The 12,814-nt window shown below is 37.0% G+C and overlaps 1 protein-coding gene across 5 annotated transcripts in view; it reads left to right on the forward strand.

Moving 5' to 3' along the window:
- Positions 1 to 12,814, forward strand: part of MYO3A (myosin IIIA) — a 117,139-nt gene that overhangs the window by 25,476 nt on the left and 78,849 nt on the right. For all 5 annotated transcript variants that reach the window (XM_032709222.1, XM_032709246.1, XM_032709229.1 and 2 more), the window contains exons 4-5: positions 4,647 to 4,751; positions 5,504 to 5,603. In XM_032709222.1, coding sequence (XP_032565113.1) covers positions 4,647 to 4,751; positions 5,504 to 5,603 — 205 coding nt within the window. The remainder of the gene's footprint in view (positions 1 to 4,646; positions 4,752 to 5,503; positions 5,604 to 12,814) is intronic.

Here is a 12,814-nt window from a genome sequence, read left to right on the forward strand (position 1 = left end):
ACTACTACTGTAGAAGAGTCACCTGTTTTGATACAGCTATATATGGCCATCAGAGCTACAGCTCTCTAAGGGAGGTTTTCACATGGATCAAACCTTCTGTGAAATTACTCTTTCCATTGGTTTAGACATGCAATATTTCCTTAGTTCTTTGCCACTCTTTCTTCTGTCTGAATATCCAGGAACTGAATATTTTAAAATTCAAGTATTCTGAATCATATAGAAGTACATCATGGAAGGGACCTTTGGAAGTTATTTGGTCCAGCCCCCTGCTCAAAGATTATTAATTGCAATGTTACAGATTGCCTTTTCAATTGAAGTTTGAGTATCTCCAAGGATGGACATTACACAGACTTACTGTGTGATCTGTTCCAGTGCTTAACTCAGTGGGAATTTTTTTCCTTTATGTCCAATAGGAATCTACTGTCTTGCAGTTAGGAATTGTTGCCTCTCATTCTTCGCTGTCTTCCACTGGGAAGATGTCTCTGTCTTCTCCACCCTCTCTTAGGTAGCCTCAAGGGTTCAGTTTACCCTCCTTTTAGTTGCTTGTTGTTGCAGGTAATCTTTGCGTTCTATTAGTGCAGGCATGGAAAATACTGCTGGTAAAGAAAATACCTGTAAATCGAAAGAGAACAATAGAAGAAGTGACTAACATTACATTGATGAAAATTGCTCATGTACAAAGTTAATCAAGATGACATTTCTAAATAGCTGCCTCGTGGGAGGATCACTGTTATCTTCCCTTCCTGTGTCTGATAGTCTGGACATCATAAGAATCTGTCCTTTTAAATTAAGTATATTCAAAGCTTAAAAGAGGGTTTCTATCTAATACAAGCCACAAGAAATGCGTCTGTGTATGCAATAGAGAATGTGTGTGAATGTGTGGGGTTTTTTTAGTGTGGGAGAGAGAAATAGAATTATTACTCTCTCCTTCCAGAAGAGCCCCTGTCTCATGAGAGGTGAAAGATCATTTGATTTGGTGAGTTACTTTGACCTTTAGAGTAGGAAGCAGCCCTGTAGCAGAGCTCAGATAGACATGTAGCTTCTGCTGTATGTCTGTGTCCTGAGTTCTCTGTTCATTTGTTGGTCTCTGCTTATAGTGCCCTTTATCAAGGTATTCTGAGGAGACTTTACCAAATGATACAGAGTAGTGACACAGACTGATTAGCTATTTGGTCATGTGAGTTCACAGTCCTTGCAACAAAATAATAGCTATAAGCATCTCCCTTCTCTAGATGCTCATTGAAAACTAGGAAGATCTTTTTTAAAAGTTATCTCTGCCTTCATGATTTCTTGGGATCTAAGCATTACAGGTAGCTTAACTCAAACACAGTGATTTTGGTAAGAGGCTACACAGTTTTTTTAATGTGGGCAGCATGCTACTAAGAAGCAGCAGAGATCATAATTATAAGCTGCAATATTTAACAATACCCTGGGAAACTTTCAGTCTGACAGTACTGCTAAATAATGTTTATCCCATAATCTCTCATTAAAGGATTGTATAAGTTAAGGTAATGTGATTTTTTTAATGATTTAGGTTTTTTACTCCTTTAAGTTTCTATGTCATGGGCTAGATCCTAGTCAACATCCCCAATAGTAATTTATCTCCCCCTCTATTCAGATTCCCAAGTAAGCGTGGTCCAGCACTGCAGTATTGTAACTTTCTGTAGCTTCTTCTTTTGAGAGGGAAGAGAAGAGCCTGACTCATTATGAGAGGGACTTTCTGAGGTGTTTGTGATACATTTCCATTGAATACACATGTAATTTGATACCCTGAGTCAGGAGAAAGAATCACCGTTTCAGCTTCAATTATGTGCATGGTTATAGGGACATGTGGCAGCTTCACCTGCAAAAAATAGATGGTAGAAGTAGGAAATTGGACCAGATACAACATTTTACCCATGAAGATAAAAATAGAACAAGGTTAATACTAGCCTGTGTCATCCTTGTCGTCATCGTTCCCCCCTCTCACCCACACAGCGTAGAGCACGCACATACAGTGTCTGCCATAATCTGCTTTTCTAATTGTAGTTGTATTTCAATAATCCCTTTTCCTCCTTATAGCTGCTTGCATTCTAATACCTAGCCTTTTTTTCTCTCTTCCTCGTATACTGGTGGTCTCAGAAAAGTACTAATTGTCTGATATAAGTAGAAGTACAACTCTTTAGCACAGAAATAGGAAAAGTTGCCCTGTGTGTATGCAAGAATGTATGTCTGTGACATCCTCAGCTGAACTCTATCTAAGCAGCCACTCTGCCTTGGGAGTTGGTGGAGGATTTCCACGGTGATATGGCTGACTTCTGCGTTCTTTATTTCAAGACCTGTTTAGCTGACCTTTTACATACCAGCTTCAGTTTTGGTTCGGTTTAAAATAATCAGAGTTTTAGTATCTTACATTACCTGATATTTTAGATAACTGTTATCTCATAATGCTGATATTTATCTCATAATAGGGATTTATATATTATGAGAGTAGTAGAAAAATTAGTTAAAGCAACATGTTTAAGAATGTAAAAATTAACATTGCTGACCGAGGCAAATAAATTCAGTATTGGCTTTACTGCCTAAACATTAAAGAAGGTGGTTTCTGAGATACAGTTTCTCCCTTCATCTGCCTACAAAAAGAATATATTTCTTTCTGTGTTGGTTTTTTTACCTTGAACAGAAAGGCTAATAGGTGTCCAGTTCTGTAAAGAAAAAAGAGAATCCATCTGTAAGAAGCAAAATTTAAATATTAGATAATGGGGAAAAATTATTTGAAGAATATCATATGTGTAATTTAATTCACAGTTGATTTGTTACTAGTCTTGACAGTTTCAGTGCCCTGAATTAAAGTGCATTAAATTAACCAGAATTGTTATAATCCATTTAGTTTGATTAAATATTTTGGTGATGTGGCAAAATTAAAACAATAGAGACCCTGAAAAGATAATGTCATTGTAAAAAAATAACTAACTTGATAAAGTCAGTGGAGAAGGCAGACCAGCATGGCTAATGACAGTAAATGGAATCCTGCTTGGGAATCTGATCCTTATCCAGCAAAGCCCTTAATCTCTCATTTAAACATACGAGTTCTTCTCTCTCTAAGCATGCACATTGTCCCACTTAGGTAAGGGTGAGGTTAAGTGAGTTCCAAGATTGTTGCCATAGAGCTCAGCATCTGTCAGACCAGAGCCCTGGCTGACCTGATGAGGGAACCCATCTTGCAGCAAGAGTTATGTATTGAATGGTATTTGTGTAGGCATTCATGTGGTGCAAGTTCAGTGCAACCCAGGGGTTCCAAAGGTAATCAGAGAATTATTGTTATGTTTGGGTACAAAGGGATATAAAATCCTTTATACTGTAAGGTGCAAGTCTTTTTGTAATTGCAGCACAGAAAAAAAATGTAGAGGTATAGAAGAACATATTAAAAATATACAAAAGATTCTGATGTCTGGAATTCTGCAGTTGAAAGGTTTTATGGATAAATTATGCCCCAATTTAAATATACTTCAAAAGTAGTGAAAAGGAATTACTGTTTTGTGCTGCATTTTTAAAGTGTCTTACATGGGTATTTAGTTTCATGTGAAAATCTACTGGATGATACAATATAAAACTTACAATTTGTTTTACTGTTTTATCAGAAACAGCTATGCCTTTACAGAGGCAATGGCTCTTCAATCAATGAGTATTGTCAGGTGCATTATGGATAGTTTATGGGCTTAAGTACCAATTCCATCTTTGCAGGTATGTAACAGCTATAGAGTTAGTCACTAAAGTTTCGTTGTTGCTTCTTTCTGTGGAAAAATTTTAAATGATAAAAATAAACATACGAAGTACTGCAGGTCTAAACTAATCAGCTGGCAATGTGCACTCACTGTCCTTTTCAGAGAGCAAGGCCAGACCTGTTCTTTCTGCATGTACAGGACAGGATGAGGGTTTGCAGGAGTCTAGCTGGACCTTAGACAGGAGAGAGGATTGTCCTGAGTAGTTTGTGGCTCTGCGTCTGGAACAAGAAGCTGATAGGGTTGATGCTACAAGAGCTATAGTCTTACACCAATGGCACACTTTGTTTCAGTGGGAGATGAGACCTTTCTTTCCACAGTGCTTCATCATCTTCTGTGATGCCCATCCCTTGTGTATCACATCTTTCTACACTAGGAGTTAAGTGCTGCTGGGCAAAAGGGCATCTTTCCCCTTGGCAGGGACATTTCTCTGCTGCCTGCATTCTGATGCCTTAAATCCATTTTATGTTGTATGTAGCTTTTGTACCTGAGAATTGATGCTGTAATAATCTGCGTTGCTGGTGAGATGCACCTGATGAATATCAGAAGCAATTAGTGTGCCCCACAAAACATGCCTTCACAAAAAATTTATTGCACTGTAAGCTGTTTCTGTCTCAGTGAAAAGCAACCGTGTATGCAAGAAAAAAAAGAGATAGACTGCTGTACTTGTGTTTGGACAAGAAGAATTAAATGTAGAAAGTAGCAAACAAGAATTGGCAAAAGTTGCTGTGTATGTTGTTTGTATAAATGGTAGACATAAGGACAAATTTGTGGATTGCCAGTTTACTAGGAGATCATTTGGCTGCAGATACAAAAACTACTGAAAACCAGGTGGCTACTCCAACACTCTCTAATTCCTTTCTGTATTTCCTTGATGTTTTGTAGCTGTGCAATGGTGGATCCGTGACTGATCTTGTGAAGGGATTTCTGAAGAGAGGCGAAAGGATGAATGAACTTATAATTGCTTACATTTTACGTGAAGCTCTGATGGTAAGATAAACTTTCAGTGAAAGTCAACATTCAGCTCATATTTTTTTCCTTAAATGAATGAAGATCATTTCCCCCCTAATACAGATCACTATCTTCTGTTATAGCAGTGTTTATTGAAATCAAGGTGATGTGTAGTTCAAATGGTTCTTTTTGAGCAGGCAAGGTAAAGAACAGCTAATCTGTTTTTTTCATTATTAAGAGAATGAACCATTTCTGACTGTTGATCAGTTTTCGTAGTAAATACCGTTAAGCATCAAAATTGCTTCTCTTTTGAGAAGTAGCAGAAACATAATTAAAATACTGTCCAACTTCTTGTGTCTGGATCCAAAGTATTTTATAGTAAAATATCCACAAATCTAGTGAATTCAAACACTACTGCAAGAATTTTTTTTGCTCATCAGGATCAAGTGTCTTTATTTATCATTTTCTTGTAACTGAAACTTTACTTTTGCCAATGAAATTTAGGCCTTAGCAGCTTTCTTTATGTTCTAAAGGTATAATGTAGGTTTATAGTGCTGTTTTTTTGTTTTCATCTTAAAATTTCTGTTTGACATAAAGTGGAGCAATTAAAAAAATATCTGTTCCCTGTGGTGTGCCAAATAGTTTTCCAGTAAGAATGACATCTCTGTGGTTTTGCATTAAAAAATGTTTTAATTTTTTTCATACTTTTCTGCCACTTTATTGTTTCTGCAAATGTATTACAGAGGACAGAGCTGTTATTAAAAAGTTCATGTTTGCATCTCACCATCCAGGGACTTCAACATTTGCATGAAAACAAAACTATCCACCGTGATATTAAGGGAAATAATATCCTTTTGACCACCGAAGGAGGAGTCAAGCTTGTAGATTTTGGTATGTTATGTTTACTTATATATACAAACAATGTTTTACATCTGAAGTATGGGAAGTAAAATAGAGTAAACAAACCAGAAAAGATTAACTATGTTAATTTTTTGTTGAGGTTCTGAGTTCTTCATTAAAAACCACTTGGATAACCGAAGTTCCTTTTTTTAACCTGATAGACATGTTAATAATTTTAGTAATGCTGTTTCAGTAGTATGGCTAACAAATAGAAATTATAATATAGTAGTGGTAAGTGCCCAGTGCTTTGGGGCACACTGTAAGTGAGGTGGCAAAGTGAGTTAATAGGATTCCAAATGAGGTTGATGTTTAGTTCCTCCAGGACCATGCACTGGGACTCATTGAAATTAGGAGCTGATAGGAAAAAGCTTCATGTTGTATAAGAGAACACTTAGAACTTTTTAAATACATATACTCAGATGCATGTATTTCATTAGTTTGATTTCAAACAAAATGAGATAGTTGAAAGCAGTAGAGGGAGGAATATTATATAGGTAATCCCCACTTTCCAAAGTCTGGGAAGACTAACAGATTTTGGCAAATCTAAATCTACGAATTGGCATTAAAAGGGTCTGTTCAAGTCTCTTAGGCCTACAGTGATTCTTGAATGCTGTCACCACCAAAAGGGAAAAGGAGTCACAGGTAAGTGGATGGAACCTGTTATCAACCATGCTACAGTGATTTACCTTAAAAGTGTATTGACTTCCATTTTATGTGAGGGGTATAAAAATTTGCAATGCCTGTTGTTATGAACTATTATCTTCTGATAGCACACTGTCTTCTTATGTTTAAATTTACTTTATTGGTCACTATTTTACAGCACAGCAGACTCAGTAAATATAATATTCCATTCAGGAGATGGAAAATCTTTATTTTTCCTTTGCCCTCCTATTTTTTTAATGAGATTGATTCAATTGATACATAACAATTGTTTAAACTAATAATTTTAACTACCTTTAGTGTAGTATCTTCCTGACAGTAGATAGTATTTATGCAACTCTCATTACTTCACACACAGAATCCCCACAGCTGTTAGGATTAGTAATTCTTCTGAAATGTCATGTATTTCTGTTACATTTCTCAGATAAAATCTTTCATTGGAAAGTCTGGAAGTTTAATGTGAGGCAAAAATCAATATTTTTGCCCACAGGCTTTTAATGTGTTGTGGATACTAATTTTTTAAGGTGTTGAAGGCAATTAGAGCTGCATAGGATCAATGCTTCTGAAAACTAATTCACTTATGCAGATGTCAAAACATACAAGCTGTAGGGATGAGGACCTGAATTCTTTATTCCCCAGGTACTGCAATCTGCTGATAAGGCTGTAATTGAAAAATAATCTTAAATTCTTGTGGGAAAATTGCCATGCCAAAACACAGATTAGACTGTGTACAAGAAACAAAGATATTTACACACACATTTATGTGGGTTCAAAAGGGGCCTGCAATACCTGCAGCAATCCTTTCTCTCAAAGGAATATGAAAATGGCACCTTAACTTAGGAATGGATTGACATTTTCCCTGGCTTTTTTTTTTGTCTTTCTCAAAAAAACCCCACCCCAATCTTAAGACAATAGTTAGTAGTTTCAAGTGGAAAAAATTTATACAGTCTTCACAAAATCACCATGGAAGCTATACCAGTCACCCTTCAAGCTGCTGTTTAAGGTATTCAGCTGGGATTTGGGGGATTTGTGTCTTCTACTTAAGAGGATTTCAACCCACATTAATCAGATTCCGAGATCATTTTTTAGCCAGGAATGTGAGTTGATCAAAATCTCTCATGTTGGCACCACTACAGACTGTTGTACATAAACATTTATTGGATCAGGGATTGAAACTCATAGCCATCTTTTATTGTACAAGCCTGTGAATTGGCTTCAGAATAAGATAGATGCACGGGCACAGTCTCCTTTTTACCCAGTAAATACTCAGAGGAAGAAAAATTTTTAGTTTAGAATGAACAAATTATTACATGGGGCCAAACAAACAAAACCAACCCAAATAATCACATCATCCTTTCTAGTGTGCACACAGGTTTTCTGTTGTGGAGAGGGGAGCAGAGGCAGTGAACCAAAGATTCCTTCAACCACTAAACACACGTGACCAAGGAAGTGAGCCCTTCCAAAGATAATTTTGTCTGTGCCATTCTCCTGCATGCTGGATGCTGCTGAGATGTTCCTGAAGAAGCCTTTGCTGTTTTCCCCTGATTCTTTTTATGGTGGTTTTCTTCTGAATAGGGACATAAAACCTGTATCTGAAAGATGGGCCTGTGAAGTGTCTTATGGAACACGAAACTAGGAAAGGACCTGTTCTCAGTCTGTGTGTGTTGTGCAATCATTTAACTTGAACTTGCGCCTTTGTCTTTTCTTTAAGTATATTTAGGAAATTTTTAAGAGTCATAATTGAAAAAAAACCACATTAATTAAATCACTTCTGAAAATGGCTTTTCTTTCCTTCATTGTTTTTGCGCTCTTTGAATTTGGTGTGTGGTGTACCGCCATTGTGAGACCTTCCTTGCACAGCAGTACCAAATTTTCAGAAGCTTTATTTTGTCACAGTTTATACACATTGCCTTACAGCCATTGTACCATAAGTATTTATGTGTGCTAGGACCATATTTTTTGAAATGCATAACCTTCACAACACCTTTATGGAGAACTGAATTACTTTGATTTCCAGTTAACAGATGGGGATCTGAAACTTCGAGAGACTGAGTTGCTTGAGGTGACACATCAGGTGTGTGGAAAAGCTCTCCCAAAGTCCAGGCTAACAGTCTGAACTGCTCACTTTTCTAGAGGTACTGATAGTTAAAGAAATGAGAAAGACTTTGAAAGAATACCGTGGCTGTGCCTCACCCAGACTGTTTTGAAGAGTGAAATTTTTGCTTTCCTTAGAATTCTGCTGTATCATTACTTAATCACCCCAGTAATATTCTCGTGTCTAAGAAACACCCAATACCAGTATAGATTAATGATGAATTCAAGTCCAATACCTGGAGGGAACCCACAAGAAAGTCAGAGAGAGGCTATTTACAATAGCATATAGTAACAGGATAAGAGGGAATGGTGGTGAGGCAGGAGCAGGTTGCCCAGAGAGCTGTGGGTGCCCCATCCCTGGAAGTGTCCAAGGCCAGGTTGGATGGAGCTCTGAGCAACCTGCTCTAGTGAAAGGTGTCCCTGCCCATGGCAGAGGGTTTGGAACTAGATGACCTTTAAGGTCCCTTCCAAACCAGGCCATTCTATGATTCTATAACATCTCCACATCAAAGCTTCTGCAGCTTAATTGCTTATCAAGGAGCTGCCAGATAAAGTTTTAGTTTAAACTGTCCAAGCCACAAGAATTTTGAAATACTGTTACCAGTGATGCATTCTCTCTCCTCACATCCATCCAGCAGAGAGAAACAAAATAAGTTTTATTTTCTACAGATAATGAGTAGCAGCCAAAGGGATCTGCTATAAGTACATCCCCTGATCACAGATTCGGTCCCTAAATTCATTAAACTTCTAAATGCATTAATAGTCCATATTTTCTTTGTAAGAGAAGAAGGCTGACTGAAAGCAGTCTCACTACCTGAACATTTGTGGGAATTAGCTGTTAAACTGTTCTGATAGAAAACCTTTGAGATAGAATCTTATGCCTACAAATCACAGCAATTATACTCCAAGCAAGGAGCATCCTCTATCACATCATATACTAGCATTATATTCAAGTGTAGCTGCTATGTTTTCAGTACAAGATAGGGATTTGATAGAAAAATATACATTTAAATTAAATTCCCTGCAGCACTTTCAAGAGTGACTGCTGTATAATCTATTGTATAAAAAGAACTGGAGGCAAGCAAGGTGTGAATTAAATTCCTTTTTGATAAATATTCTTAATTATATTCACAGTGGCTTATTAGTGTTCTGGGAAGGAACTCTTTTACATCCATTTCACAGAACTCTGGTTGTATGCAGTGGGTTGCTGTTAAAGACACAGGTTTCAAATGAAATTTTAGCCTCTAAAGGTGCAGAAAAGCACCTTATGAAATTTTAAAAAACTTTTGGCATGTAAATCGAAATAATTGCTATATACCTTTTGAAAGTCATGTGACGAATTTGCTGCCTAAATATCTGTCAGTGTCTGATGTTTTTCATCAGTTAAAAAGCTGACCTGAAGTCACTTGCACACCTCATCTGTAATAAAAATTCATATATTCATCTGCGTCTTATAGTGTGTAACCAATTTCATAGGAAGCTGAGGGTTTAACATCTGCTTCTGCTGACAGATATTTGCTTCTTTGAATAGTCCCTCTCAATTCAGTTTCTTTTCTTAAAATCAGGATGCTGCACAGGGCCTTTCGTGTATTAATGTTCGTGTAAGACAGTTCTATAATGTGCTCTTCCAAAATGGGAGAAAAGAAACTTAGCTGTATTATTATTATTATTATTTTAACTTTGGTCTGAGAAAGTCCAAGTGACATTTCATTTTGAAAGATTTGAAGTTATTTCTGAAATCCCCTGCCATTACAGCGAGTCTGAGAGTTTGAAAGTCAGAGCTTTTCGTACTTATATGTTATTGAATGAAGAGAATCCTAGAGGACACAACTTCCTATCAGCAAACTGGACCAAGTAGCTGATGTGTCAGGAGTCATGGAAGAAAGAAACATTTTTCCACCAAAAGTTTTGAAACCCTACAGTCACATGGCAAGTGATTCTTTTAGCTACGATGAGGAGACTGTAACACTGATGGAAAATTTGTTTTCAGCTATGTTTTTGAGGGTTGACCTTGTGGGCTGATCATCTTGACCAAGAGCACAGGTAGCTCATACTTCTTTGGGCCTACTGAAGCCTGCTGTCAGAGACTAGAAATATCTCAGGATGAGCAGCTGTTGCCTTGGAAATGTCCAGAAAAAATATAAGTGTAAATTAAACTCCACTACTTTGGAAATGCATAGTTTTCCAGAAGCACTTTCTTGCTGAAGGCCATGCCTTTCTATGCATCAAACAAAAACATGTAGTTAGACTTCTGATGTTATTACTATGAAAGATCATTGGGAAAAAGAAGAAGTAAGACAGTTAGATGGATTTTAGAAATATTCAAGTTCCCATAAGGAAAATGTGAGAGGACTCATTAAAACTTTAGAATTCAAACCTATTTCTAACTAACTATGTGAGATCCCATGATTCCCCATAGTTTGCTCTGTACTGTAACTGTGGGAAAGGGAATATTGAAAAGGATTGGCACTGTCCGTTCTCAGTTGTTTCTCAAGCATTTTCTTAGTGGTACATAAAACTCTCCATCATTAGAGACTCTGGATAAACAGTGCATAAGAAACATCTTAGCTTTTAATAGGTAAAGCAGGTTCCAGTGAAAGACATAGAAAAAAGGTAACGCAATCTCACTGCTGCTGGCAGATGGTGGAAAATTACAAGCTCTGCTGCATGCAATTAATAGAATAATGACTTCAAGGGTTCCTTTAGTACTGTGGATAAATAGATTGCATAATTAAACATGTATTGTAATATTAATGAAATATATAGTGAAAGTAAGGTGATTTTTGTACTTCAAACACGCTTAGTTTGCATTTTTTTGCTTTTGTTTCAGTGTTGGATTTAAAAGTTTTGTTTGAATATTGTCTTACCATTCCAAATGCAGTTTCAGGTATCCCAGTTTGCATGCAATTAGCATAGTTTTATCATGGATAGTAGCCTGAGTCAATTAGAAATTTAACCTGAGTATTACTCATTGGGGAAAAAATGGGTTGGGGGAGAATACGGTATTGCTTTATTTAGACTCTGAAAACTGACATTACTTTGTTTAATACTTTAACTATTTCTTTTGTCTAACTTGGAAACTGCAAGTAGACAGAGGTCAGCTTTTGTGTTTGGAGTGTAATTCAATTATTATTTTGCTATGGAGAGAATGATTATTCTTTTTTTAAAGCTATTTGAAGTCTTCCAAAGTAAAGAGCCACGGAAATCTTAATATTGGCCTTCTTCAGATGGCCTTATCTTTATTCAAAGTTGCAATTTGGTGAAACTAGTCAATGGTCAATGGTAAGACACTTCTTTGGTAGTGTATTTTTATATTATCTCTATGTTTAAAATGCATACATAATTTCATTTGTGCAATACTAAATGAAAGTAATAATTTCATAATTCAATTGAGTTATTAAAATAAATTTTTTCCCCTAGAAAGAGTAATTCTGCCAGCATTCTATTGTTTCTCTACTTCTTGTTTACAAATTATGGACCATTACTGGTGCTTTACCACTACTAGTGATCAGTAGCAACTGATCAATGTAAGTTAGAATACACAGGTGTTTTTGTTTTGTTGCCTGATATTTATGCCTATTCTGATACAGAAATACAGGCCAAAATATTTAAAATTCTGTGACCGTACTAAACTCGTCGAGTTTTTGAAGTGTAGATGAGCCAGGAGCTTCTATAATGATAACGCAAGAGAAGTAAAATCAGTTACTCTGTACAGCATGTCCCAAACAATGGGGTCAATCTCAATGTAATTAATGAGTCGGTGGTAAGACTCCTTCTTAATAGTTCCATCTGCTTAGTTGTTCACCTTTCCTGGTTTTGTGATGCATGAGGGAGCTTTCTGCTGATCTTGTGGGGAAAAAAGTATCTGGAATCTTGGGTCAGAGATTGGTGGGGAACCATAGCACTGAGCTTCATCCTTTCCCTGTGACACCTCACCAGCCCTCGTGTTCTCTTGCTGTGACACAGTGCTGAGGCCTCTCCCTACCACGAATAGCCTTGATAGATGCAGTTTGTTGGCTGATCACAGATCAGCCTGGCAAGTGTCTGTGGCATGTGGCATTGCAGAGGGAGGGAAGGCTCCCAGGACTGTGCGGAGAACGCACGTGGTGCAGGTTGGGCTGCAATGAACAGGGAGTCTAGAGCCACCTTGTGCTCAGTGAGTAGGCTGAGAAGTCAGTTGTGATTCAAGTTTCAGTGCTGGGGCATTTTAATCTCTGTCCCTTTTAATATGCATCACGTCCAGCTGAGATTGAAGAGGAGCTTAGCATGACCTTGAGTAGTGTTTTTCCAAACTTTTGTAGATTACTTATTCTGGAGTAGTCAGAATATCCCATTTCATCCTTTTCTGCTTGCCCTGCATTAGCTATAAATGCTGTCAGAATCATTCTGCAAAAATGAAACAATTAATTAAAATAATTTAATTTGAAAGTATTCAAAAATAAAATAAT

This window comes from Chiroxiphia lanceolata, chromosome 1 (genome assembly GCF_009829145.1).
Source record: "Chiroxiphia lanceolata isolate bChiLan1 chromosome 1, bChiLan1.pri, whole genome shotgun sequence".
In the NCBI taxonomy this organism is placed as follows: Eukaryota; Metazoa; Chordata; class Aves; order Passeriformes; family Pipridae; genus Chiroxiphia; species Chiroxiphia lanceolata.